Source organism: Hemicordylus capensis, chromosome 5, assembly GCF_027244095.1.
Source record: "Hemicordylus capensis ecotype Gifberg chromosome 5, rHemCap1.1.pri, whole genome shotgun sequence".
NCBI classification, from domain to species: Eukaryota; Metazoa; Chordata; class Lepidosauria; order Squamata; family Cordylidae; genus Hemicordylus; species Hemicordylus capensis.
The window spans coordinates 181,200,470-181,224,747 of NC_069661.1; the positions used below are offsets into that span (position 1 = coordinate 181,200,470).

A 24,278-nucleotide genomic window follows, 5' to 3' on the forward strand; every position below is an offset into this window, starting at 1 on the left:
CTTGCTGCCAATAAATAAGGCTCAACAGTTATAACTTAAGGCACAAAGGATATATGCCCTAGCACATCATAATTTATATGGAGGAACACAAAGTGAACAGAGATTGTTTACAGTGCCTTCCTGTAGCAATGTAAAAACAATTGAGTTACAATTTCTAGAGTTAAGAGTGGACCTATCATTAAGGAATTGGGAGTGAGGCAGTTGCTTCCATAACACACTGCAACATAGGCCTGACACTACCTGTAATGATAACGAGAGTTATCCCATGACTACAATGCATACCATGTAAGCAAGTCCCTCTTCCCCCTGCATGCAAACTGTTGTGCAAGCAGAGGTGTAGCTAGGGAAGAGAGGGCCCATGTTCATTCACCCCTCTCTCTGGTGGCCCCTCGGAGTGAGGGAGATAATGAAGAAAATAGGAAGGGGTGGAGCTGGGGTGGTCCACAGGAGCTGGGGAGCCTGGGTTCTTTGAACCCATCCGCTCAATTATAGCTACACCCCTGTGTAGGAATGTGCATGGAACCGGAGGGGAACAGTTTGACGGCGGGGGTGGGACTTTAAGGGCAGGGAAGGATGCACTTTCCACCCCCAGCCACATTTCCCCCACCGGCACTCACTGAAAAATATGTGTGGGCTATTTCCTGTCACTTCCCATCCTAGGAGTGGACGGGGCAGCAGAGAGGTATGCTGCTGCCCTGACGGACCAGTTTTTCAGCAAGCACTGGTGGGAGAAATGTGGCAGGGGGGTAAGTGCACCCTCCCCTGCCTTTAAAGTTATCCCCCCCCCACCGTTGAACCTTCGAACTGCCCAATGTTTGAACCTGTTCGGAGGCCTGTAAAAGGGCCTCTGAACAGGTTTGTGCACATCCCTACCCCTGTGTGCAAGAGCTATTAGACTTTCAAGTGCTGTTCATACTCCAAAAGGGCTCTGTAAGATTGGAAACACAGAACTCAAAGTCAGCAACATGTTTCCAATCTTGCAGAGCCCTTTCGAGTATGAGCAGCATTTGCAATTCTAATGGCTCTCGCACAACCGTGTGCATGCAGGGGGGAAGGGGTTGCTGAGCCTCCTGCAATCCCTTGAAGTGTGGGTGTGTTTGAATGTCAGCCACTTTTTCTGGACCAACTTTCAAAACCTGTTGACAAAAAAGCATACAGATTTAAAATTAATCCAGTTAGAACAGTAAAAATCAATTCAAAGATACATCAAAAACAAGAAGAAATATCCATATGTCTCATTGGCAGATCTTTGTTAGCCACCTTGGAAATACATGTATTGAGGGATAGCGTATAAATACATTTAAAATAAATCAATGGCTCAGAACCCTAGGGAATCACTTCCCAAGATAATAGGGCCCAGACTTTGTAAGACTTTTAGCGGTCAGGCAAGCACCTTGAATTGGCAGAAATGAAAGTTGATCTAATTAAATAACTTACCCCTTCCATTCTATATCCCAGCATAGCAACAATATACTTATCCACCAGGGCCCTGTTCGAAATCTTTCATAAACCAAATGATGGCTGTGGATTTGTACCCACTGTAATTTTTATGAACATGGTAGATGCCAAAATACAATATTCTTGTTCTATCATTCACATATGAAAACCTTGTTTCAGACCTTTTTTGGTGCTAAAAAGAAAACAGATTTGTTCTTACTACATTGTTGCAGACATATATTTGTAATCATATTTTAAAGCATATCTTTGCAACCAGAAATATTCCTCAGTTGCCAATCTTGCCTAGGGCAAATTGCTTTAAGCTGTCATTATGGTGATCAGATACCTATTCTTTTTTTTCATAGAAAGTGTGATGTTTTTCCCCTTCTAAACAAATTGATTGACTTAAGTAGATCTAAATTTCCTGAATCTTGTGATAAACAATAGCTAAAACTAATGGTAAAATGCTGAAGCTGCATTGTTTTCAGCATTCTTTCATGAAAAAAGCCAATATTTTTTCTCTCACTGTTTTCAACAAGATAATTATTCATTATAGAGTAATTTTTTCAATTTGTAAGCTTTTGTCTGACATGAGCTTAAAAATACCTTTCGCTTCTTATTCACAATGACATTTTCCAGTTGAACAGAAAGGAAATTGCCCGAACACCAGAGGCACAAAAGACCAGCTGCTGATTGACAAAATGATTTTAGAAAATTGAAAGAGAAGAAAAACCAATCTAAGTGTTGCATGGATTGACTACAAGAAAGCCTTAGATTCGTTGCCTCACACATGGATACTAACATGTTTAGAAACCACTGGTGTCAGCAAAAACATTCAGATATTTATAAAAAAAAGCAATGAGCATGTGGAGTACACAGTTAACAATCAATGGTGAGACACTTGGACAGGTTAGCATTAGAAGAGGCATTTTTCAAGGGGACTCACTATCCCCTCTGTTGTTTGTAATCGCCATGACCCCACTTTCACAAATACTCAACAAAACAGGCCTCGGATACCAAACATCTAAAACATCCAGTAAAATCAACCATCTGCTGTACATGGATGATCTGAAGTTGTATGGAAAGTCCCAGTCAGAAATCAAATCACTGCTAAGCACTGTCTGTATATTCAGTAGCGATATAGCAATGGAGTTTGGTCTACACAAGTGTGCTGCATTAATAATGAACAGAGGGAAAATAACAAAAACAGAAGGAATAGAACTGCCCAATAGAAGCAAGATCAAGAACCTGGAAGAGAAAGAACCTTGGGCATTCTCCAGGCTGGGCATTGCACACACTGAAGTTAAAAGAAAAATTGGAAGTGAATACATCAGGAGAGTTCGAAAAATCCTCAAGTCCAAACTCAATGGTGGGAACACCATACAAGCCATAAACACCTGGGCTATACCTGTTATCAGATACACTGCAGGAATAATAGACTGGACCCAGGCTGAGCTAGAGACGCTAGATCGTAAGACCAGGAAAATAATGACCATCAATCATGCTCTGCACCCCCGCAGTGATGTAGATAGACTACACCTCCCTCGCAGCTCAGCTGGAAGAGGAATGCTGCAAGTCCATCAAACAGTAGAGGAGGAGAAAAGAGGCCTTGAAGAATATATCAAGGACAGTGAAGAATATGCACTTCAAATGGTCAATAACACGAAACTATTCAACACCAATGAAAGAAAGCAGGCCTACAAGAAAGAACAAGTCAAGAACCGAGCAGAAAAATGGAGAAATAAGCCCCTGCATGGTCAATATTTGCACAATATAAGTGGAAAATCAGACATCACCAAGACCTGGCAATGGCTTAAGAATGGCAACTTGAAGAAAGAAACAGATGGTTTAATACTGGCTGCGCAAGAACAGGCACTAAGAACAAATGCAAAAAGAGCAAAAGTAGAAAAGTCAACAACAAACAGCAAGTGCCGCCTTTGTAAAGAAGCAGATGAAACAGTGGACCACCTAATCAGCTGTTGTAAAAAGATCGCACACACTGACTACAAACAAAGGCATGACAAGGTAGCAGGAATGATACACTGGAACATCTGCAAAAAATACAAGCTACCTGTAGCCAAGAATTGGTGGGAACATAAAATTGAAAAAGTTGAAGAAAATGAAGATGTAAAAATATTATGGGACTTCCGACTACAAACAGACAAACATCTGCCACACAATACACCAGATATAACTGTAGTCGAGAAGAAAGAAAAACAAGTCAAAATAATTGACATAGCAATACCAGGGGATAGCAGAATAGAAGAAAAGGAAATAGAAAAAATCACCAAATACAAAGATCTACAAATTGAAATTGAAAGGCTGTGGCAGAAAAAGACCAAAATAATCCCAGTGGTCATTGGCGCCCTGGGTGCAGTTCCAAAAGACCTTGAAGAGCACCACAACACCATAGGGGCCACAGAAATCACCATCAGCCAATTACAAAAAGCAGCTTTACTGGAAAGAGCCTATATTCTGCGGCAATATCTATAACAACAGCAACAACATTGACAATAAAATTCAGCCATCCTAGGTCCTTGGGAAGGACTCGATGTCCAGATAAAACAAACGAGTCAATAACACCTGTCTGACTGTGTAAATAAATATTCAAGCTGCGATCATAGAGGCTGCAGTGCAGACCTGCCCGGGCATTTAGAAGCTCTATGCAAGCAGTGCTCCTTGGTGGCTGCCTCTTGGAGAACCAGCCCCACCCCTCCTGTCACCCATGCAGCTATGGAGTTGCCTGGCAACAGGGATGCCGGCTCATGCTGCTGCAGGCTTGTCATCCTCTCGAGTGGCACAGACACATGGGTGCATCCCCTTTTCCCACGCTGTCCCTTGCTCCCTTCAGCTGTCAAGTGGGAGGGTGGTGGTGACAGGATGGGCACTAAGTGCTTTGCTCCCCAAGAAGGATGTGACAGTGGTGTATGTCCACAAGCACAAACATTCCAGGTGGAAACAAAAGCAGGGCACCCCATCACGGAGATGGTAGGGGAACACTTAGTGGTGGGAGATTGCCTGGGGTTGGGTCCAAGAGGAAGGCGCATGGAGAGATTTTGGATCTGACAGGTTCTATTTTTCACACTGAAAGTGTTGGGAAAGGGTCCCAGCCCCTTCCCCGGGGGGAACGTGTCCTCCCTATGGTTCCTCATGAACAGGGTGGGTCACCGGTGGCAGCAGTGGGTCAGAGTGCCCATGTCCCTCAGACTGTTCTCTCATGAGAGTGTCAAGCCATTGGGAGTTCTATCGTGAGCATGGATGCTGTATGGAGGAAAGCTGTGTGGATGGCTACCCCGGCAACTGCTCTCCCTGTCTTGTCAACCACCACCAAGTTGCTGTTGGAACATGCCCCTGCCAGCCCCTACACCCATGTGGACGTGTACAGCCTTGCCCTCACCTTGAAATGGCAAACCTGCTGTGCTGGGGCAACTAGAAACCAGTGCACCCCTCTCCCACAAATCCCTGCACCCGCAGATTTGCATACAACATGACGCAAGCCACTGTGTGGGAATTTTGAATGGGTTTAAAGGTCCCTACCCGAGGTCCACCCCATCCGTGTGAATGATTTTTTTCTGAGGGTGCGTGTGTGTGTGTGTGTTTCCTGGCCTGCTTTAAGAGGCAGTCCCAAGCAGGGATTATTGAGAAGAAAAGATATTTATTTATTTGATTTATTTATTTATTTCTATACCGCCCTTCTAAAAATAGCTCAGGGTGGTTTACACAGAGAAATAATAAATAAATAAGATGGACCCCGGTCCCCAAAGGGCTCACAATCTAAAAGAAATGTAAGATAGACACCAGCAACAGTCATTGGAGGTACTGTGCTGGAGTTGGATAGGGATATCTTCTTTGTACAACAATGTTGAGCTAGTAGTGGGGGGGAGTCCCTTCTCCTATCGGGAATGATTGCTCCCCAGCTTACTCATGAGAAGGGCCTGGCAGCATGATCAGCATTCTTCTAGTGAAGGGAGCTTTTTTCCATGCATGACGATGACGGATGCTGACCCAAAGTGGACCGCTCACTCATGAGAGAGCCAGGCCATGGGGGGCACTCCCAAGCAACTCATGAGAAGAACCATCAGAGGGGAGGAGGGAGAAATGCCAAGCAAAAGTACAACTACTGCAAGATGGCAAAACTTAAGAACAGCCCTGCTGGATCAGGCCCAAGGTCCATCTAATCCAGCATCCTGTTCTACACAGTGGCCCACCAGATGCCACTGGGAGCCTACAGGCAGGAGCTGAGGGTATGCCCTCTCTCCTGCTGTTACTCCCCTGCAACTGGTATTCAGAGGCTTCATGCCTCTGAGGCTGGAGTTTGCCCTCCGATTAGTAGCCGTTGATAGACCTCTCCTCCATGAAGTTATCCAAACCCCTCTTAAAGCCATCGAAGTTGGCTTTAAGACATCCAGGTTAGCTTGAAGACACCCCCTTCTCCCATTGACACCTCCCTCACAAGAGTGCCAAGCCATTAGAGCTCTGTATTCAGCAAGATTGCCATGTAGAGGACAGCAATGTGGATGGGTAAACCCAATAATGCTTTCCTTGTCTTGGCAACTGTCGCCAAATAGCTGTCAGAGCATGCCCCCTGCCAGCCCATCCACCCATGTTGCCATGTACACCCTTTGCCCCCAAACGGTGACCCCACTGTGCTGGGGTAACTTCAAAACAGGGGCTCCCCTCTCCCACAATTCCCCGCACCAGCAGATATGCACACAGCGTAACCCTGAACCGAACCCGGTATCTATGAATGAGCTGGAAGGTTACCCACCCCTGCTCCCTCCAAGCAGCTGCGGTCAAAACATGGAGCGTCCACATCCTCTGTTACTTGCAAGGCTTCAAAAGGAAGGACAGGGAGGTTGGCAGTGCAAAAGTTCTAATGTTTTTACCATTGAGAGTTGGGGGCCCCACACAAGTAGGACCCCCTTGGATGGAGGTCACAAATCATAAGCACGCAGTCCGAAGGTCAAACAGCAGCCTTGCAGCCACATTGGTCTCATGAAAGGACTCTCTCATGAAAGGACTAGTCCGCTCTGCAGCAAGCTACCTGTCAGCAGGATTTTGGTTGGGTCTACATGCACTACTTTGCCAGGGTAGCTCTTCGCAACATCTTCCCAGGTTACGGTGGGACATAGCCCACAGCATCCCCAGCATCCTTTGCCCTCCCTCATCCACATATCCCCTCCTAGGGCATCTCAGTGTTCCCCTCCGTCCCCTCCCTCCCCTCCTAGGGAAATATTCCCCTGGACCCCTGCCCCTGAAATCGTGTTTGTGTGGGACGGTCAGGGTGCAGGGCTCTTTGGGGGCCATCAGTGCCAGAAGAAGTGGTGCCATGGCAGGGCATTTAAAGGGATTTAAATGCCCTTTTTCTGCTGCGTGGGGGTTGTACACTCCAAAGATGCATGAGCACGTCCCCTTTCAGATCATGGCCAATCACGGCTGCTCCACTGACGTGGTGGCCTTTGCCCACAGTCTGGCTGCGTAGCTTGCTGAGATCGGCCTTGGAGGCCAAGCAGCAGGAAAGGGCTCTCCTCTCCTGGAAATGGAGTTTGGTGAGTTTGGTTTGACGACCTTCTGCAGCGCGATCTGGAGTTACAAATTGAAACCGCAGCAATACTTAGCTCCAGTTAAACAGTACATGTGAATCTGGCCATGGTTAGTGTTGAGCTTTAAGGACTACTTCTCATAATTCATTTTAGCAATAGAGATCCTTTATTGTGAACAAGAAACAGGTATTTTATAATGTGAAAATAGTTTCACAATTTTTCAGCTGATTCCTTTGAGCTTTTACTTTCATGTACAGTGCCATCCCCCAAAAAACCAACAACCTTCAGCAGCCATTCTCACATTACAAAATGCCAGTATCATTCTATGGCTAGGATCTACAAACTCTTTTAGGGTTTAGACATAACTAGCGGAGGTTTTTTCTTTGAAAAACAGATTCAGTTTGCTGACAAAGGTCTCTCAGTTTGAAAAAGTGTGTGGCTGTGTGGCATGGGCAGGGGGTGGAGTTTCCTTTTCAGGAATTCAAGCCCAATATACCCTTGGTTGTGTGGAATTCCTTCTGGTCTTTACATATGAAATCATAATGTAGGAAACCATCTGAAACCTTTCAAAACCTGACTCAGTGCTCTGACAGGTCAAAGGTGACACTTTTAACCTAAAGAACTAGCCAGAATGAACGTCATTCATGGTGAACTATGGCTAGCCAGTCGTTTAGCTTAAAATCTTCATTTAGGGACAGATCAGAAATCTTGTCTTTCTTAAACATTGAGCCCTTTCTCACAATTAGTGAGAAAGGGCTTGAGGGAATCCATGGAGGAAGGCTGCTAACCCTTACGTCCCTGCAGAAAATCCCTCGTTTCTCCCTGGGCAGGTGGATGATCCACCCAGACAATTGCTGGCATCCCCCAGCAGTGCGGACAGTTGGGAGATGGGATGTGTCCGCCGGCCCTCGGAACTTCCATAATGGCTTTTATGGGTATCCCAGCAGCAACAGGCTGGAGTCAGGCACTTCACACAAGCAGGGAAATAGGGTTAAGTGAGCGAGAGCTCCCTTAACTTCATTTAAGAGCATGGCTGCACAGGCAGGTTTACCGCCAAAGTGCCACCGGCAGCCACGCAGCTGCCTATGACTCTTACAAGTAGCCAAGACCGGGATCAGCTTCCTTAGTCCGGTTTTGGCTGATCATAAGAACAGCCTCATTGAAATGTGCAGAGGTATTTTATTAACACATGAAGAAAATGTCCATATAACGATGATGGTTCAAATAATCCTGTCTTGATCCCTTTTCTTTACAGAAAGAAGAGCATGTCCCATACACAGCCTGTGGAAAGTGTGTAAGGATAACCTTCTGTACAAGTGCTGTTTTATTCTGGGTAAAACTACTATTATACTATTGCTGCTACTGCTACTGCTACTAGAACTATTGCTAGTGTTTTATTTAGTTTCATCAGCATGATGTGTGATGTAAAGAGCAAAGTGATCTCTAAAGAGCAGGTGATCATGTGCTGCAGTCCTTTCACATGACTATACCATCCCAGTGTTATGTGGGACTTTTTTTTTTTTTAAGGACCCGCCCCACATCAAAATTAGAAAGCAGTCTTCTAGCCTAGCATCTCAAAACCTTCCACATGGTGGACTATTTTTGTACAAAGAACAATTGGTGGCGCAGTGGGGGGAATCTGCCAAATGCATTCTGAGGCAGTACAAGAAAATGAAAGGATTGTGCCTTGTAAGCCTTGTTCCATTTAAACCGACTCTAAGAAGGACATGTTTCCTGGTCTTTCCTCCTAAGACTTGCCAGCATCTTTTTTTTAAAAAAAAATTCCAGACTTGCTCCCTTTCCTTTTTCCTATTTCCTTCCACTATCTTGTATGAAATTCCAGGGGTCTTTGTACAGCTGGACTCCCTCCTGATGGCTCCATTTCTGGATTTCTGCCTCCTTGCTCCAGTTTAATCCCCCAGCTTCTGAATCCTTTTCTAACCTTCTGACACATCTTGTACATGAAATTTCTCAGCTTGATTTCTTTGATTCTATGGGCCACCACAGGCTATATTTTAAAGGTATGTTTTTAAAATATGTTATGTGTACACCTAAAAATGTTATGTATGTGCATAGCAAAACATCTTTTCAGCTGATTGTAAAATAGAGATACACATGCCAGGAAGCTGAATGTCCATGGCTCTCAGACACACGGCAGAAACACACATTTGCCTCCAGGTAACGTAAGAAGTTATCCTCAGTCCTTCTCACCAGTCCCCTGAATACAGATGCACTGTCATTCCATGGATCCAAATAGCATGTATGCATATATAAAACTTGTTATTCAATGAACATTTGATTCTGCAAGACAGATGCTTGTGGATATAGATGTGCTCTTAGGCAAATTCTCTTTGAACTTGCAGATCTTTGCCTGAAAGTTTAGTCTCTTCTTTCTCTAAACTGCATTTTTGAGTAAAGTCCTTGTTCCATTCCATGAAAGCAAAGTGAGTTATTTTGAAGATAAATCCGCCCTCCCTCTTACTTCCTTTCAGCCTTGTTGTTCCAGTCATTTGGTTCAATATCATGTCACAGATGAATGGACCTTTTTTCGCTTTTTCATTTCAGTTAAGAGAGCAAAGCTGGGAGCTCTTTAATCTTCCCCTTGTTGCTGCTTTAATTAAAAGTAAAAGAAGTCAAGCCAACCATGAAAAAAATATGTAACATTGTGGAAGGCCCAAGGAAGCAGCCTCAAAAGAAAAACAGTGATATACTACAGGTCCTAGAGCCTAACCCACTGTAAGCCATTGATGTCTGTTTTTTCCACTAACTAAAACATACTTTAGGACAATTGTTGGGGGCTAACATTCACTTCAGACAACAAGAAACAGGTTCTGTTACACAAAGCAGGGAATTGAAAAACATAATTAGGGTTGTGTTTGGGGTTGTCACATCCTGAAGAGGAGCTGGCTATCATTGACATTGTCTGTATGTGTCTTGCATCCCTCCAAATGAATTAGTTCTGTGTAGATCTCAGCTTGGACTGAATGAAAAATGAAGCCTTATGGTGGTGGAACACACCCCTTATGAAGATGATGATGAGGGTGGTTATGTGATTGGGATGCACAGGATTTTAACTGTTAAAGGCAAAGTGTTTCCTTCTCCCATCTTAGCTTCACCCTATTTTCTCTTTGTTAAGTGTGTTCCCCCAGCTTCATATGCTCCCAGGAATACTGGCTGACATCCATCACAACATAACATGGGTGATAACAATCCATGCTGCTACAGACTTGCAAGGAAGCAGCAATGATTTTGTACATTTGTGCAAGAGCGCAGATCCTTCAAGTAGCACACCTGCGCTCCAGAAATGCCGCGCAGATCATGAACACATTGCTTGACCATCCGCAATGTGTTTCTGATCTAACTCGTGCTTCTGGAGGACAGGCAGGTTAACTGAAGTGTTTGTGCTCTTGTGCAAAAGTGCAAGGTTGCCAGTGCTTCAATGTGAGCCTGCAGCAGTACGGGTGGAATGGCCCTGCAGATGTTATGCTGCATTGAAAGTCAGCCACTATGCATTTGATAATATCTCTTGTATTATATTATTGATAGTATTTACATGAAGCTCATTCTGGGGTTTAGGATGTAATCTATAAAACAAACCAAGCCAACTAATGGCACAGCAGAGAAGTAACTTGCCTAGGGAGCAAGAGGTTGCTGGTTTGAATCCCTGCTGGTATATGGGAAACACCTATATTGGGCAGCAGCAATATAGGAAGATGCTGAAAGGCATCATCTCATGCTGCACAGGAAATGGCGATGGTAAAGCCCTCCTGTATTCTACCAAAGAAAAACCACAGGGCTCTGTGGTCGCCAGGAGTCGACACCGACCCGACGGCACAACTTTACTTTTATATAAAACAAGAATGAGTGAGGAATTGCTACATTCTTTCACTTATGGTCAGGGCCGTCCCTAGGGGGTCGCGGGGCTAGGGGCGAATCAACATGTGCGGGGACCCCTTAACATTTTGATCTAATATACATCATATATAAAACACGCACGCAAACATACACACATTTGTCATGTACTATATGGCCACTATTCAATAAAATGAATAATGTAGTGCAGAGCAGCATGGAAATTCAGCTCTTCTCTCATCATGATATATCTGAACTCCCTCAGCATGCCTCAAAAACCTTTTGGGCTTTTCAAATATTTCAGCAGAACGCTAAAAACTATCTTCAAGACACAAGGGGAGAAGATTGAGTACCCAAAGAGACTAAAAAACATAAATAGCTTTTTGTACAGACCGTGCCTTGGCTAGTTCCCTTCCTTAGCAAGTTTTTTAAAAACCCATTGTGAAAGAAGATTCTTAAGGGCAAAAACAGCAACTGAACTCTCAATAATTTAAGAATATAAAAACAAGTATATTTAGGCAGAGACATTTCCAGATGCAACATTGCCATCAGCACATTTTTTTAAAGCTCTTTTAAGTGACCCCCGGAGAGCTCGCCCCCACCCCATCTCTTACCTCCCTCCCACAGCCCCATCAATTACCAGCCCCTTGTGTACAATCCTGGCTCCCCAGCACATTGCAGTGGTGGGGAAGCGGCATGGAGGCCCCAGCGCCACCTCCAGCACCGGCTGCATTTGACCCGGGCTGGGAAGTCATGGAGTGGCTAGAGACAGCCGCGAGGCTGCTGAGCCTCTTTGAAAAGAGAGATTTTGCTTACGGTATCACACCAACCACCTCTTTGAAATTAGCAACCCAAAAGGTTTGATGCCTCCATCTCTACAGCTGCTGCTGCTGCTGCTAGGGTTGCCAACTGCCCTGCTTGTCCCATTTGGGACTCAATTTCTCCCACTTTTTGAACTTTAAAAAAAAAATATTTTAATTTACTTTTAACTCCACTGCTGAGCAGCAGCGGAGCAGGGACAGCGGCAAAAGCTCTCCCACCTCCCAAACGATGTGAATGGCTGCTCTGGGGCAGGTGCGTGTCCTGGCGACACTGACAAGCACGCTGCAGCTGCTGAGCTGAAAGCGCTCACCAAGCACGGACTGAACGCTGCGGGAAGGCGGGACAGAGAGAAGGCGGCAAAAGTGTCCCTCCCTTACTCAGCCCCGCCCTCCTACCCAATGGGCAGATGGGCCGATTTCAGGGTTCTGTGCATGCAGCACGTGCGCCCGCCCCAGAGATGTAAGTTTTGGGCGGTATAAAAATATGTTAAATAAATAAATAAATAAATAAATAAATTTCTTTAAGCCCAGCCCTAGGTGGCCATGAAGCCCTGTCCCTAGGTGGCCATGTCTCCGTCCAAATTTCAGCCAATGCAATGTTGGCAACCCTAGCTGCTGCTGATGAGAAGGAATGAAAAGATCAAGGCTCAGAGAACCTGGAATCTGGAACATTGGTGGCCCGGTACTCGGCCACCGCCACTCCTTTCCACCCCAGCCAGCACACATGGCTGCTGCCGGGAGCCAAGTCCAGCACACTTCACGAGGCTGCTGAGCAAACGGAGAGGTAGACTGCTCACTGCTTGCTCAGCCACCGCCACTCCCCCTCCCCAACCAGCTCACAGGGCAACTGCTGCTCTGCAGGGAGGCGGGCGCACAGCAACGCAAGGCTGCCGGTGAGTGGAGAGACAGGCTGCCAGTCGTTCGCTTGGCCACTGCTGGTGTGCCATGCGCCACTGCTGCTTCCCCCCCCCCCCAGCACAAATGGCGGCTTGCTGCCACACCGCCAGGAGCCGAGGCAGACACACATGTGGCACAAGCCTGCCGAGTGAGCAGGTGTTCGCCACTTGCAGCGGCACTACTGCCACCACGGTGGGGCCTTTGCAAGCATGGGTCCAGGGCAATTGCACCGGTTACCCCGCCCTAAGGACAGACCTGCTTATGGTGAACATGTCAATATACTAATCACTGCAGAATTAAAATAAAAAGATCAATGGAGACTATTGAAATAGATTTAGATCCTTTAGGGCCTATCAGACTAAACATGGAGCCATGGAAGCGTCTAACCAGGCTTCCAAAAAGAAGCAGAGCACTCCCTCCCCAGATGACCTATCAGCAGCAGGATACGTTTTGCTGCTGGTGGTTTCTTTGGCCCCTTCCTCCTCCATTCACTCAGCCCACAGCTGTTTCTCGGCTGCTCTGTGCTGAGCCTCTTGTAGCAAGCTGAGAACAAAGCCTGAGGGTTGGTTCGGAGGCAACACAACGGCAAATTCAGCCACGTTTTAAAACAAACAAGCCAACTGCACACCTTTGTTTCAAAGCTCTCTTTGTTGGGACAAATAGAACCTCAGGTGAATTTGAGAGCTGTATTCAGATGGAAAGGTACAGAGGGGATTCTCAAATTCAACCGAGGATCTGTGTTGTGTCTGAAACAGCCCTTAGTATTTTTTAATATCACTAGCTGAGCTGGGCTCAGAGCATTTTTAAAACTTGTTTTTAAATTGTTTTGGCTATTTAATTGGTGTTTTATGATGTTTTAATTGTTAATTATTATTTTATGTAGTTTTATCATTTCTGTTTTAATTGTTAATTGATTTTAATGGTGTTTTAATGTAAACCGCCCTGAGCCTTTTGGAAGGGCGGTATAAATTTTTTAATAATAAACAGATAAATAGATAAATAAATAAATAATTTGCGCCTCTAGTTCTCCCCCTACTGCTGCCATTTTCTCCCACCTGCCATTTTATTTGCCCGCCTGCTGGCGCCATTTTCTCCCCTCAGCCCCCCAGCTGCTGTCATTTTCTTTGCCCGCCCACTGCCGCTGCTGCCGTCTTCTCCCTCTCTGTCTGTCCATCTGGCACCACCACTTTCCTCTTCCCCTTCAGCCAATTCATTCTCGCCCCCATCCTTTCAGTCCTGTTTTTGCCACCCATGCCACCGCCTGCTCAGCCATCCTCCTCACGAGGAGGCAGGCGGTTGGAGCCGATATGCACTCTCCTACTGACTCACAATGGCGTCTCCTTCTCCTTTCCCTCCTCGGCAGACTGGCTCGGAGAGAGGCTTCCCTTGCTGTGCTCTGCTCTGCTCTGCTCTGTTCTGCCCTGCCCTGCCAGGAAGTCTTGTGACAGCTACCACACACGGGATTAGCCATGGGTACACCTTAGAGAATTATATATAGAGATATATATTACAATTTTCCAAAGACAGTGTAATGAACTAATTGCCTAGATGTTGACTACAGCTGGAATAAGGAAGCCAAATACTGGAAATATCAGAATGGTCTTTACTAATTGAATGGGAAAAGAAAATTGTGTTATTGCGTTGTTATGGAAAAGCTAACAGTATTTGATAAAATGAAGGTGGGGAAGCAGAAATGCAGCATGTTTGGAAGACACTAGTAATCCATCCTTTATTCAGTTTTGGCTAAATGAAGCTCATTCACGTAGGAATGTTTCACATGTGTTTGACATACTATATAATATTACAATATTATATGTTTAAAATTCATAAATGTTCATAATTTAAGATTATTTGTTGAATAACTAAAATAATATTCTTTTTCCAGATTGTTTAGAAATATCTGTAATTTATATTCATTTTGCTACATTTTTTTTAGTAATATATTTCTTAAAAGCTATTAATATGGCTATGGCGGATATTTATATACCGCTTTTCAACAAAAAGCTCCCAAAGCAGTTTAGATAGATAGATAGATAGATAGATAGGCTCCCTGTCTCCAAAGGGCTTATAATGTAAAAAAGAAACATAAGACCCACACCAGCAACAGCCACTGGAGGGATGCTGTACTGGGGATGGATTGGGCCAGTTGCTCTCCCCCTGCTAAATATAAGAGAATCACAACATAAAGAGAATCACCACTGCTTAAAGTTAGCATGTAAAGCTAACCTTTCATGCTCTCATCTTTTTAAAAAGTAAAATTGGGATAGAATTTGGGGGTTTCTGATTTGTTAATGCTTATTTTATGTATTTGGTAATTATATTTGCCAGTTGTTAATTTGCTAACTGGGCAAGGAAGCACACAATTTTTACATGAATTTTATTTTATCTTTTAAAGAGCATCCTCAAAGAGCTGAGGGCCAAGCCACATTCAATATGAAATGAAATGAAAGCAGTCATGCCCATTTAATCATATCCATTCACCAAAAACAGGGACTGGGGGTGTCTCTTTTTAAAAACAAAAGAAACATGTGGGTGATCATCCTCTCTCTTTACCTTGCTGCATTCCATTGCTTCAAGTATTTCTTCCCTGTAGAGAGAGTGGGGGGGGCGGAGTCAGAAAGAAAAAAGAGAAGGAGAAAAAGGAATCTTTATTCCATAAGACTCAAGAATAAAGTCTTAGTTAAATCTACATAAGATTGTTTTGTGTTTACAAGGGAAGCAGTTATAAAACATGAGGTCAGGCAGGGGAGGGTTTAGCTCTTCTCACTCTTGTACTCCTTTTGATTTTAAAAGTAGATCACTACCCTCCATACACACTCTACACATAAAGAAGGCTGATACATCCCATCACACCTAGTATGGCCTTGAGCAAGAATGGGAAAAAATCATGAGGAGGGAAAGGAGTCAAAGAAAAGAATTACGGACATGAAATACTTCAACATTTAAAATACCCAGCAGTTATTTGCTTCGGACAGAGGATCTGGTTCTCACATGGTTGCTTTAGGAAGAAAGGTGTTGCATCCTGCAGCAATACAGTGTTGTTGAATTAGCCTGCATGAGGGCAGGGCTACCATAAACTACTCTTATGTCTGCCTGGGATAAGGAGGTGCCTCATCCGGACTGCTACACTCTGTTCTTTTGCTGGCTAGAAAGAGTTCTAAGGGGCTATTTTGGTTGCCTCTCCCACCACTTTCTGGCATAAATATTGGGTGGTTCAGATTAATGTGAGCCCCAATGTGTCAGGACGGGGTTGCAACTGAAGCACACCCATCCTGATGTCACTACAGGACGTCTCTTTAAGCACATGAGAGGGGCATTGATCCATTAGTCGGAGGGCTGTGGGCCACCTCCAGCCTCAAAGGCAGGGTGCCTCTGAGTACCAGTTGCAGGGGAGTAATGGCAGGAGAGAGGGCACGCCCTCAACTCCTGTCTGTGGCTTCCAGCGGCATCTGGTAGGCCACTGTGCAAAACAGGATGCTGGACTAGATGGGCCTTGGGCCTGATCCAGCAGGGCTGTTCTTATGTTTAGATCACCCCATACACGTTTAACCAGGGTTTTGGAGCACATGTAGAGGTTTGATTCAGATGACCACTGCTCTCACATGACTGAAGGATGTTCTGACCTTTGAAGGGTGTTCTGACCTTTGAAGTGCTATAACAAAGCACATCAGAATGTCCTGCAATGACATCAGGGCAGCCACACTTTGGGCACATGTTCATCTGAACTGGCCCAGTGTTATAGCACTTCAAAGGTTAAGGGCTTTTCAATATGAGAGGTGTGTCAGGTTTCAGGAACTACCTCTAACTCTTAAAAAGCTTGAAGAAGCAACATGGTGATGGTATAATGTTTTTCTCCTAAGAAGGAATGCTATAGAGGTGAAGAAGAATAAGGGAAGTGCCGGGAGAAGAGGAAAGTAGTGAAACAAGAATTTTCAAATCATTCTGAAGACAGAGTTACTCTTCTGTTTCTTTTCATATCCTTCCCTGCCCATCTTTATCTCCCTTTTTTCTTTTGCTCTTTTCTACTTTCCAGTAGATACAGAGGCGGGTCTCACGATCCGTGAGACCCGCCTTTGCTGATACTTTTGTGGATACTACCCACTTTTGCGGATACTGCCCGTTTTTGCTGAAACCCGGGCTAAGGGGCGGGCTACTTGAGCGGGTTAGCCGCTCAAGAACCACCGGGCTTGCAGCCGAGCCCGGGGGTTCTTATGATCAGCAAAAATCGAGATAGGCTCTCCTAGCCCGATTTTTGCTAATCGTGTGGATAGCCCCATAGTCTATTAAAAGAAACTAACATTAGATGACTATTTCAGGTGCTGTTGCTAAGATGTTTACCATAGAAGTCTTTAAAAATATCAGTAATCATCAGAGTGTGTGTGTGTGTGTGTGTGTGTGTGTGTGTGTTTATTTAAAAGACAGAATGCATGTATGACCATATTATATCTTTATTAAGAATATGTGTTCTTTCTTTTCAGATCCTGCTCATTATCGCTTCTGTTGTTGGCATAATTGTATACAGACTGTCTGTTTTCATGACGTTTTCTGCAAATTTCCCAAAGTCTATTAATGGAATAGAAGCAATCCAGAAGTACCTGACTCCACAGACAGCAACCTCTGTGTCTGCTTCAGTCATCAACTTCATAATCATTATGATTCTGAACATGATCTATGAGAAAGTTGCTATAATGATTACTGACTTTGGTAAGGTTATCATACAATGCAATTATAAATCTTTTCAGTATAAATAGAGAAAAATACATTGATGTTCACAAATAGGAAAGCTAGCAAATGGAGTACCTGTACCATGTATTTTAGAACCGTCCTATCACTGCTTGCAATGACTTCTACATCTTTTAAAGAACAACTTCCTCTGTTATCCAAGAAATATGACATTCAGCTCCTGCCTGAGAAATCCCTGTTAGTCAGCATGAAAGATCAATTGTTTATAGCTGTATATTTATGAAACTGAGAAAGCACTGAAGATTACTATAATAATTCCAGCTTTATGAAAATAGATCATGACTGCATAATACATTCAATTACATTAGCTATTGTTTGTAGAGTAGACATTTTCTTGTAAATAAATAGGGGGAAAGTCAGTGTTCTAAAGCTTTCTCTTTCTTTCTAAAACAAAATAATGAATAGATAATCCATTGCAAATACTGTTTTTCTTACCATCCCGCACATTTACATTAAAGGAGCTACCCTATTTTGATTCATCTAAAGTAGCTACATTTTAATATTCTTTCATTTGCACCAAATCAAAATGCTATGTTCATTATGTACTGAATCTACTGGAGGCTTTTTGCATTGTGAATTACTGTTTGTTCTTGTGTGGAAGAGCCATTTCCCTCCATTTTTATAATATAGTCATGGAGTTAGCATAATGGCTACAGTCTATTAGGCAAATCTAAATAATCCACACTATGATGATGTCAGTTGTATTCAAAGTTGCAGGATACATATGTAATTCTGTCCTAGATTCCTTTCAGGTTAACAAGTGCTTTCTCTCTTGCTCTGTAAACTACAGAACTACCAAGAACACAGACCGATTATGAAAACAGTCTGACCATGAAGATGTTCTTATTCCAGTTTGTCAACTATTATTCTTCATGTTTTTACATTGCATTCTTTAAGGGTAAATTTGTAGGTTACCCTGGTGACCCAGTTTATTGGCCAGGAAATTACAGAAACGAAGAGGTATGAATGAACTGTCTATAGTGGTTTTTTATTATTAGATATATTAGGGTCAAACACCATGTATTAACATTATATAACACAGTTGGAGCTATTCCCACGATCAGGCAAAATTGGGCTAGGGGAGCCTAGCCCGATTTTGCCTGATCGTGGGAGGTGGCTCGCAGGCGGTTAACCCGCCTAAGTACCCCTCCCCTAAAACCGGGTTTGCGGAGCAAGCACTCCGCAAACCCAGTTTTCAAGATCGTGAGTAGCCGCGGTGCGGATCTGCGCCATGGCTACTCACAAGTAGACCCCCCCAGCCGGCTCCGGGGGTCTCCCAGGTATGCCCTGCGTGCTCACGCAGGGCATACTGGAGTTTCCAGGGGCCACGCAGCCCTCACTCCCCCCCAGCCCCCACCAGCTCCGTTACAGAACAGGCAATCATGTGGGCATCCGATCCGGCCACCCAGCACTTCAGCCCTGATCAATTGCGGGGAGAGCGGGCTTAGCCCGCTCTCCCTGCTTCCCTTCCAAAACCGGGTCTCACTGATTGTGAGACCCAGCTCAGTGAGTTCATTCACACAATCAAAACTACGTTCTACCCAGGTTTGGGAACTGTGTGCAATCCCTGTTTTCAGTTCTGTGGAAGCAAGGTAAGAGAAAAACCAGTAGAAGTGATTGTGTGAAAACAAGGTAGAAGGAAAAGCTATCAGGGTTTTCCTCCTACCTTGCTTCCACACAACCAAAAATTGGGAACACACAGAAGTGATCCTCATGATCGCTGCACGAGGCTCTAGCTATCTGTGGAGAGGAAGCCCAAAAGCACTTACCTCCCTGCAGATGATCACTGCCTCCTCTCTGGGCAGTTGGATCGGCCACCCACACAATTGCCGGCTCCATCACAGAGTCGGCAGGGAAGGTGGGGATCGGGGGCCGCGTGGCCCTCAGAAGTCCCAGGATGCCCCCGAGCCCAGGAGGCTCTTGCAGGCCACCCGGCGGGGGTCTCATCTCTCTGTGGCATGGAGCTGTGCCGCGGCAGTGCACGATCCACAAAATGTGGTTAACCTCGTTTAAGGGGAGGGGTGGTTTTGCCGGTTTGCTGCTGGGAGCCGCGTGGCTCCCGTGGCAGCAGACAACCAGGGGAAATCGGGCTAGGCTCCCTTAGCCCAATTTCCCCTGGTTGTGAGAACAGCTTCACAGAGTTCCCAAACCAGGGTAAAACACAGTTTTTGATTGTGTGAATGACCTCTCTATGTAACATGAATACAGTGGCATTTAAAAATCAAGTGGGGGGGTTGGCGAAGACAGGGAGTGTTTTACTCTTTCCCCATCAACTGTATTTCCTAGCCACCTTGATCCTAAGTAGATAAGGTGGGACATAAATTTCCAAAATATTGCATGCATACATACATACAAACATACAAAAACAAACTTGTTTTTCCTGTAAATCCTGTGTTTCTTCATGCATTTGCAAGCCCGTGGGTACTGTCATGCACCCATCAGAAGGGTGATCAGGTCCAGCTGCAGAACTGGCTTGGACAATATTATTCCCTGAGTTATTTTCTGATTTCTTCAGAATATAGTTCTTATTGTCCAGGTCCATTCCAGAGCAAGATAGGAGTGTCTTGTCTATAACTATCTCTAAACAAATAATCAGTTGAAAGACTGCAGGTAATACTCATATTGAATAATGTCTTAATTAAATTGTTTCACATGATTAACAAATAGCATTGGCTGACATGATGTGCAGGCTCTACAAAGATGGGAGGGACTTGCTGCGCCACAAGAGTTGTTTCAATTTTTACCATTTGGGCCAATGGGAAGAAATATGGTAATGCTTGTAGCACAACCATGGTTCTCTATGGCAGTGTTTCTCAACCCCCGGTCCGCGGACCGCTGCCGGTCCGCAGAGGGTTGAGTGCCAGTCCGTGACCTAGCTGCTAGGAAGGCAGGGCTCTGAAGCGTAGGTGGCGCCAGCAGGGGAGGAACAACCGCAATCGGAGCCGGACCATTTCTACCCGGAACCTTGTTGCCTCTGCTTGCGTTATCGGGCGGGAATGGTGACGCGGCAATCCTGGGGGTGCACGAGCTGGAGGCGGTGCCACTGTTTGAGCCAAGCCTCGATGGAGTGGACACAGACGTGCAAGGGACAGGCAGGCTGTGGCTGGTGACGCACGCGCGTGCGCTTTCTCCTTCTCCCGTCCGCTCGGGCACTCTCCGCCTCCTCAGCCATCCCGGCCAGCTCGGGCGAGCTGCTGCGATGCGACCGCGCCCCCTTCCTGCTGGCAAGTGTCCGGCCCCGCCCACCGCGCCCCTGACCCGCCGGGCTCCCAGCAGCGCCCGACCTCCGGGCCGTGCACCGCTTTGTTTCCCGGGAGGAGGAGGCCACGTGCCGTGCTGCTCCCCGAGGGTCGTCGCGGAGCGCCAGACAGGGCTGGCAGAGGGCGTCGAGTCAGTCCCGCCTGGAGGAGCCCGGCAAGCAGGCAGGGGCTTCTCCACCAGCTGCGTTGCTGCTGCTGCCACACGTCGCGTGAGTCAGATCTTTCTGGGGAGCCCCGCCCCCCCCCGCTTGGGGCAGCTCCCGGTGCCTCGCAAGCCATTGAAAGGTGGACGGGTCAAGACTGCTTGCGATCTCCCCTCACGCCCCAAGTTAAAATACCGCTTTCCCTTTCCACTTCCACCAGTGTGAAAAATGCTGCCTCCACGCAAAAAATTGAGAGCATGTCTACACACGACAGACTTAAACTGTTTCAGTATTCAGTTCTCCCCAGCAGACACTGGGAACTGTACTAGTGTGGGTTTGTGTGATGGGGGCAGGAATCGCTAGCGAACCATTTTCAGTACTTCACCCAATTATGATTCTCAGAATGCTTTGTGGGGTGGAGAGAGACAAAACAACTTGTAGTGTACCTATATCCTGTGCGCTGTTCAGCATCTTCTTGCCCTATGGAGGGCAGGGGAAGGGCAAACAAAATCTGGTGGTTCTGTTCAGAGGCTCACTTGTAACTCACATAAAAACAGATTTGGTAGCACTTTAGGGGTGATTTTATTTTTCAGCATCTAAGTTCAGTTTTAGTACTTGAAATGTTTCTGAATAGCTGTGTTGATAGGACATTTGGCTACCTGCCCACAAGCCATTATGTCTTGTGTCAACTGGAGGTGGGGCAAGTACAATAAATACAGTTTGTTTAACAAATTTTATTTTATGATATTATTTTAGTTGTAAACTGCCCAGAGATGCAAGTTTTGGGCAGGTATAGAAGTCTGTTAAATATATAAAATAAACTTAAACTTGAAACCCCTTTACTAACTGCTAGTCCGGGAAACTGCACACAAAGAATGTAGCGGTCCTTGACACTCTGCACGAATAATTTAGCGGTCCTTGACTCCAAAAAGGTTGAGAAACACTGCTCTATGGCACGCTGATAGCAAGGAACATGGAATAACTATTGACAACAGCGGCGCTTGCAAGTCCCTCCCATCTCATAGGGCTTGTGCATCATGTTAGCCAATGTCACTATGGGCAATAACACACTTATTTTGTACTGTTGTTATTCTGGCACTATGTAGGTTCGCCAATTATGTAGGTTCGCCAGTTGCTGCAGGAGGCCCTCAAAAGCAGTTTTCGGGGGCCTTGTGGTGGTGGGGGCCTCGTGCGGGGGCTTCACAGAAGGGCTGGTCTGGGCCCAAAAATCACCTAGGTGCGCCCCTGGCTATGCAAGTCTGCTGTGCATGCTGTTGGGGTGGGAAACTCTTGGAATCATATGTAAGCCATTGCTTTCTCCTTAGAGGAAACATGGAGTACAAAGGAAGTAAATAGAAATATGTAGAAGATATTAAAAGAATAGCATGATATTCCAAGTTAGAATGCATTTTAATTAAATAATAATAATTTCAAATTTATTATTTCCATATAAAAGTTGTAATATTTTAGATATTTTTTTCTGTCTCTTCCAATCTTAGTGTGATCCAGGTGGATGTCTTCTTGAACTTACTATGCAGCTGATTATAATTATGGGAGGCAAAGCAATCTGGAATAACATTCAAGAAGTGCTTCTTCCGTAAGTAGATAGTATTGACAGCAAATAGCCAAATCTGAACCCAAGAACTGATTCCAAGATATTTCTTACTGAACTGGAACTGAACCCAAACCTAGTGAACTGAAACTGAACCTAACCAGAATTTAACCCCAAAACATAAAAGCTAGCAATATAAAATGTAGTTTTAAAACCAGAATCTCAGAGGACTCTTTGAAGGTGTGGTGAAACTTAAATGCGGCTAAGAGGCCTCCTGAATTGGATCAGAACTATGGCTTTGAGAGATGAAGTGCTAACTCATTCCATTTTTCTCATTCCATTTCCACACATTGAGCCTTTTCTCATGACCAGAGAGAAAGGGCTACCTAGTTTGTGGGGTAGGGGTGTGCACAAAACTGCCTGTTTCGGTTTGAGTTCAAACCAGACCAGGCCAGCTTGGTTTTGCCCCCCATTGAATCCCCCCCCCAATTTGGTTCAGTTCGGGGGGGGGCGTCAAACCTCCCCCCCCAAATGGTTTTTTCGCCTTTTTAAAAAAAACTTACCCCTCCAGGGGTCTTCTCTGAGGTCATGACCCGGCTAAGCAGGGTCCCACTGCACATGCACTGCGGCCTCCAAAATGACCACCATTCCAGAGAATAGATCCGGAAAGGGCCAAAAACCACCTGAACTTGGTGATTTTTGCATAAAGGAAGGCCGATGGGGAGAGGGGGAATCTCCACGGACACCCCCCTTGCCACATTGGCAAAACATGGTGGAGGGGGTACATTTTTAAAAAGGGAATTTTAAATGGCTCGACAAAGCCCCTAACAGAGAGGTGGTGTTCGATCCAGGCGTGGTTCGGCTTGACTCCGAACCTTCGAACTTAACCGGTTTGATGTCAAACCGATTCTGATTCAAACCTTTTTGCACACCCCTATTGTGGGGAGGAAGCCCGAAAGCACTTAGCTCCCCACAAACAAACAGTCGTCCTTTCTTGGGCAGGTGGATCACTACACATTCAAGCACCAGCTCCTGCTGGTAGTTCCGAGGGTCGGGGTGCCAGGACACACCATCTCTCGTCGCGTTGCCTCCGGGAGCTCCAGTAATGCACCGCATGAGTGCACAGTGGATTATGGAGATCACCCCTCCCTGAGTCTGCCAGCCATGGCTGCAAGCAGCTGCAGCTGACACATGATCAAATAAACGGGGTTAGGACAGTGCTCATTCTCCTAACTCCATTTAGAAGGGAAGCTCCATAGGTGGGTTGCCGCTGTGGTGCCGCTGAAATCGAGCTCGATCCTGGCAGTTCACATGTGCATGCAAAATTAGGCTGGGATCCCTTGGCCCAGTTTTGCACGCACGTGTGAATAGCCTCTTTAAATTATCAGCAGCCCTGCAACCTCAAAGCTGCTATTAGCTACAAGAGCTTTATACAAAACTGAACTTTGTAATGGTTAAAAATGTATTTTAAAACATTTGGCTAATGTCCTACTAAAGGTTAATAGACAGACAGTGAGGCTGTTCCCATGATCGATGGAAAGCAGTCTAAGGGATCTTAGCCCGCTTCCTGTCAATCATGGGAACCACCGGGCTCGTGGGCAAGCCCAGTGCTCCCGCCTAGAACACCCTCCCCTTAAACATGGTTAACGGAGCGAGTGCTCCATTAACCTAACTTCTTTGCTCGTGTGTCACTGTGGTGTGTGGCGACACATGAGTAGACCCCCAACCGGGAGGCTGCAGCCAGCCTCCCAGGCTAGGGCGGTCTCTCTAGGATCCCCTGCACACTCATGCGGGGGCATCCTCATCCTTATCCACACACTCATGCGGGGTATCCTGGGACTGCTCTATGATAACAATTCCAGTGAGCCAGTAAGGAGCCTTTTAGATATCATTACTTGACTTAACGTAGATTCTTCAGAGCCAGTGTGATTACTTATGAAATTAGATGTCCCATTAGGGATGTGCATAAAACCGGTTCTCCCGGTTCGGTTCGGATCCGAACCGGGTCCGAACCGGACCAGGGTGGTTCG

General features: G+C 45.5%; 1 protein-coding gene across 3 annotated transcripts in view; it reads left to right on the plus strand.

The window, feature by feature from the left end:
• ANO6 (anoctamin 6) overlaps window positions 1–24,278 on the plus strand; it is a 108,595-nt gene that overhangs the window by 71,630 nt on the left and 12,687 nt on the right. For all 3 annotated transcript variants that reach the window (XM_053256478.1, XM_053256479.1, XM_053256480.1), the window contains 4 exons: window positions 8,236–8,313; window positions 17,029–17,254; window positions 18,084–18,253; window positions 22,196–22,293. In XM_053256478.1, coding sequence (XP_053112453.1) covers window positions 8,236–8,313; window positions 17,029–17,254; window positions 18,084–18,253; window positions 22,196–22,293 — 572 coding nt within the window. The remainder of the gene's footprint in view (window positions 1–8,235; window positions 8,314–17,028; window positions 17,255–18,083; window positions 18,254–22,195; window positions 22,294–24,278) is intronic.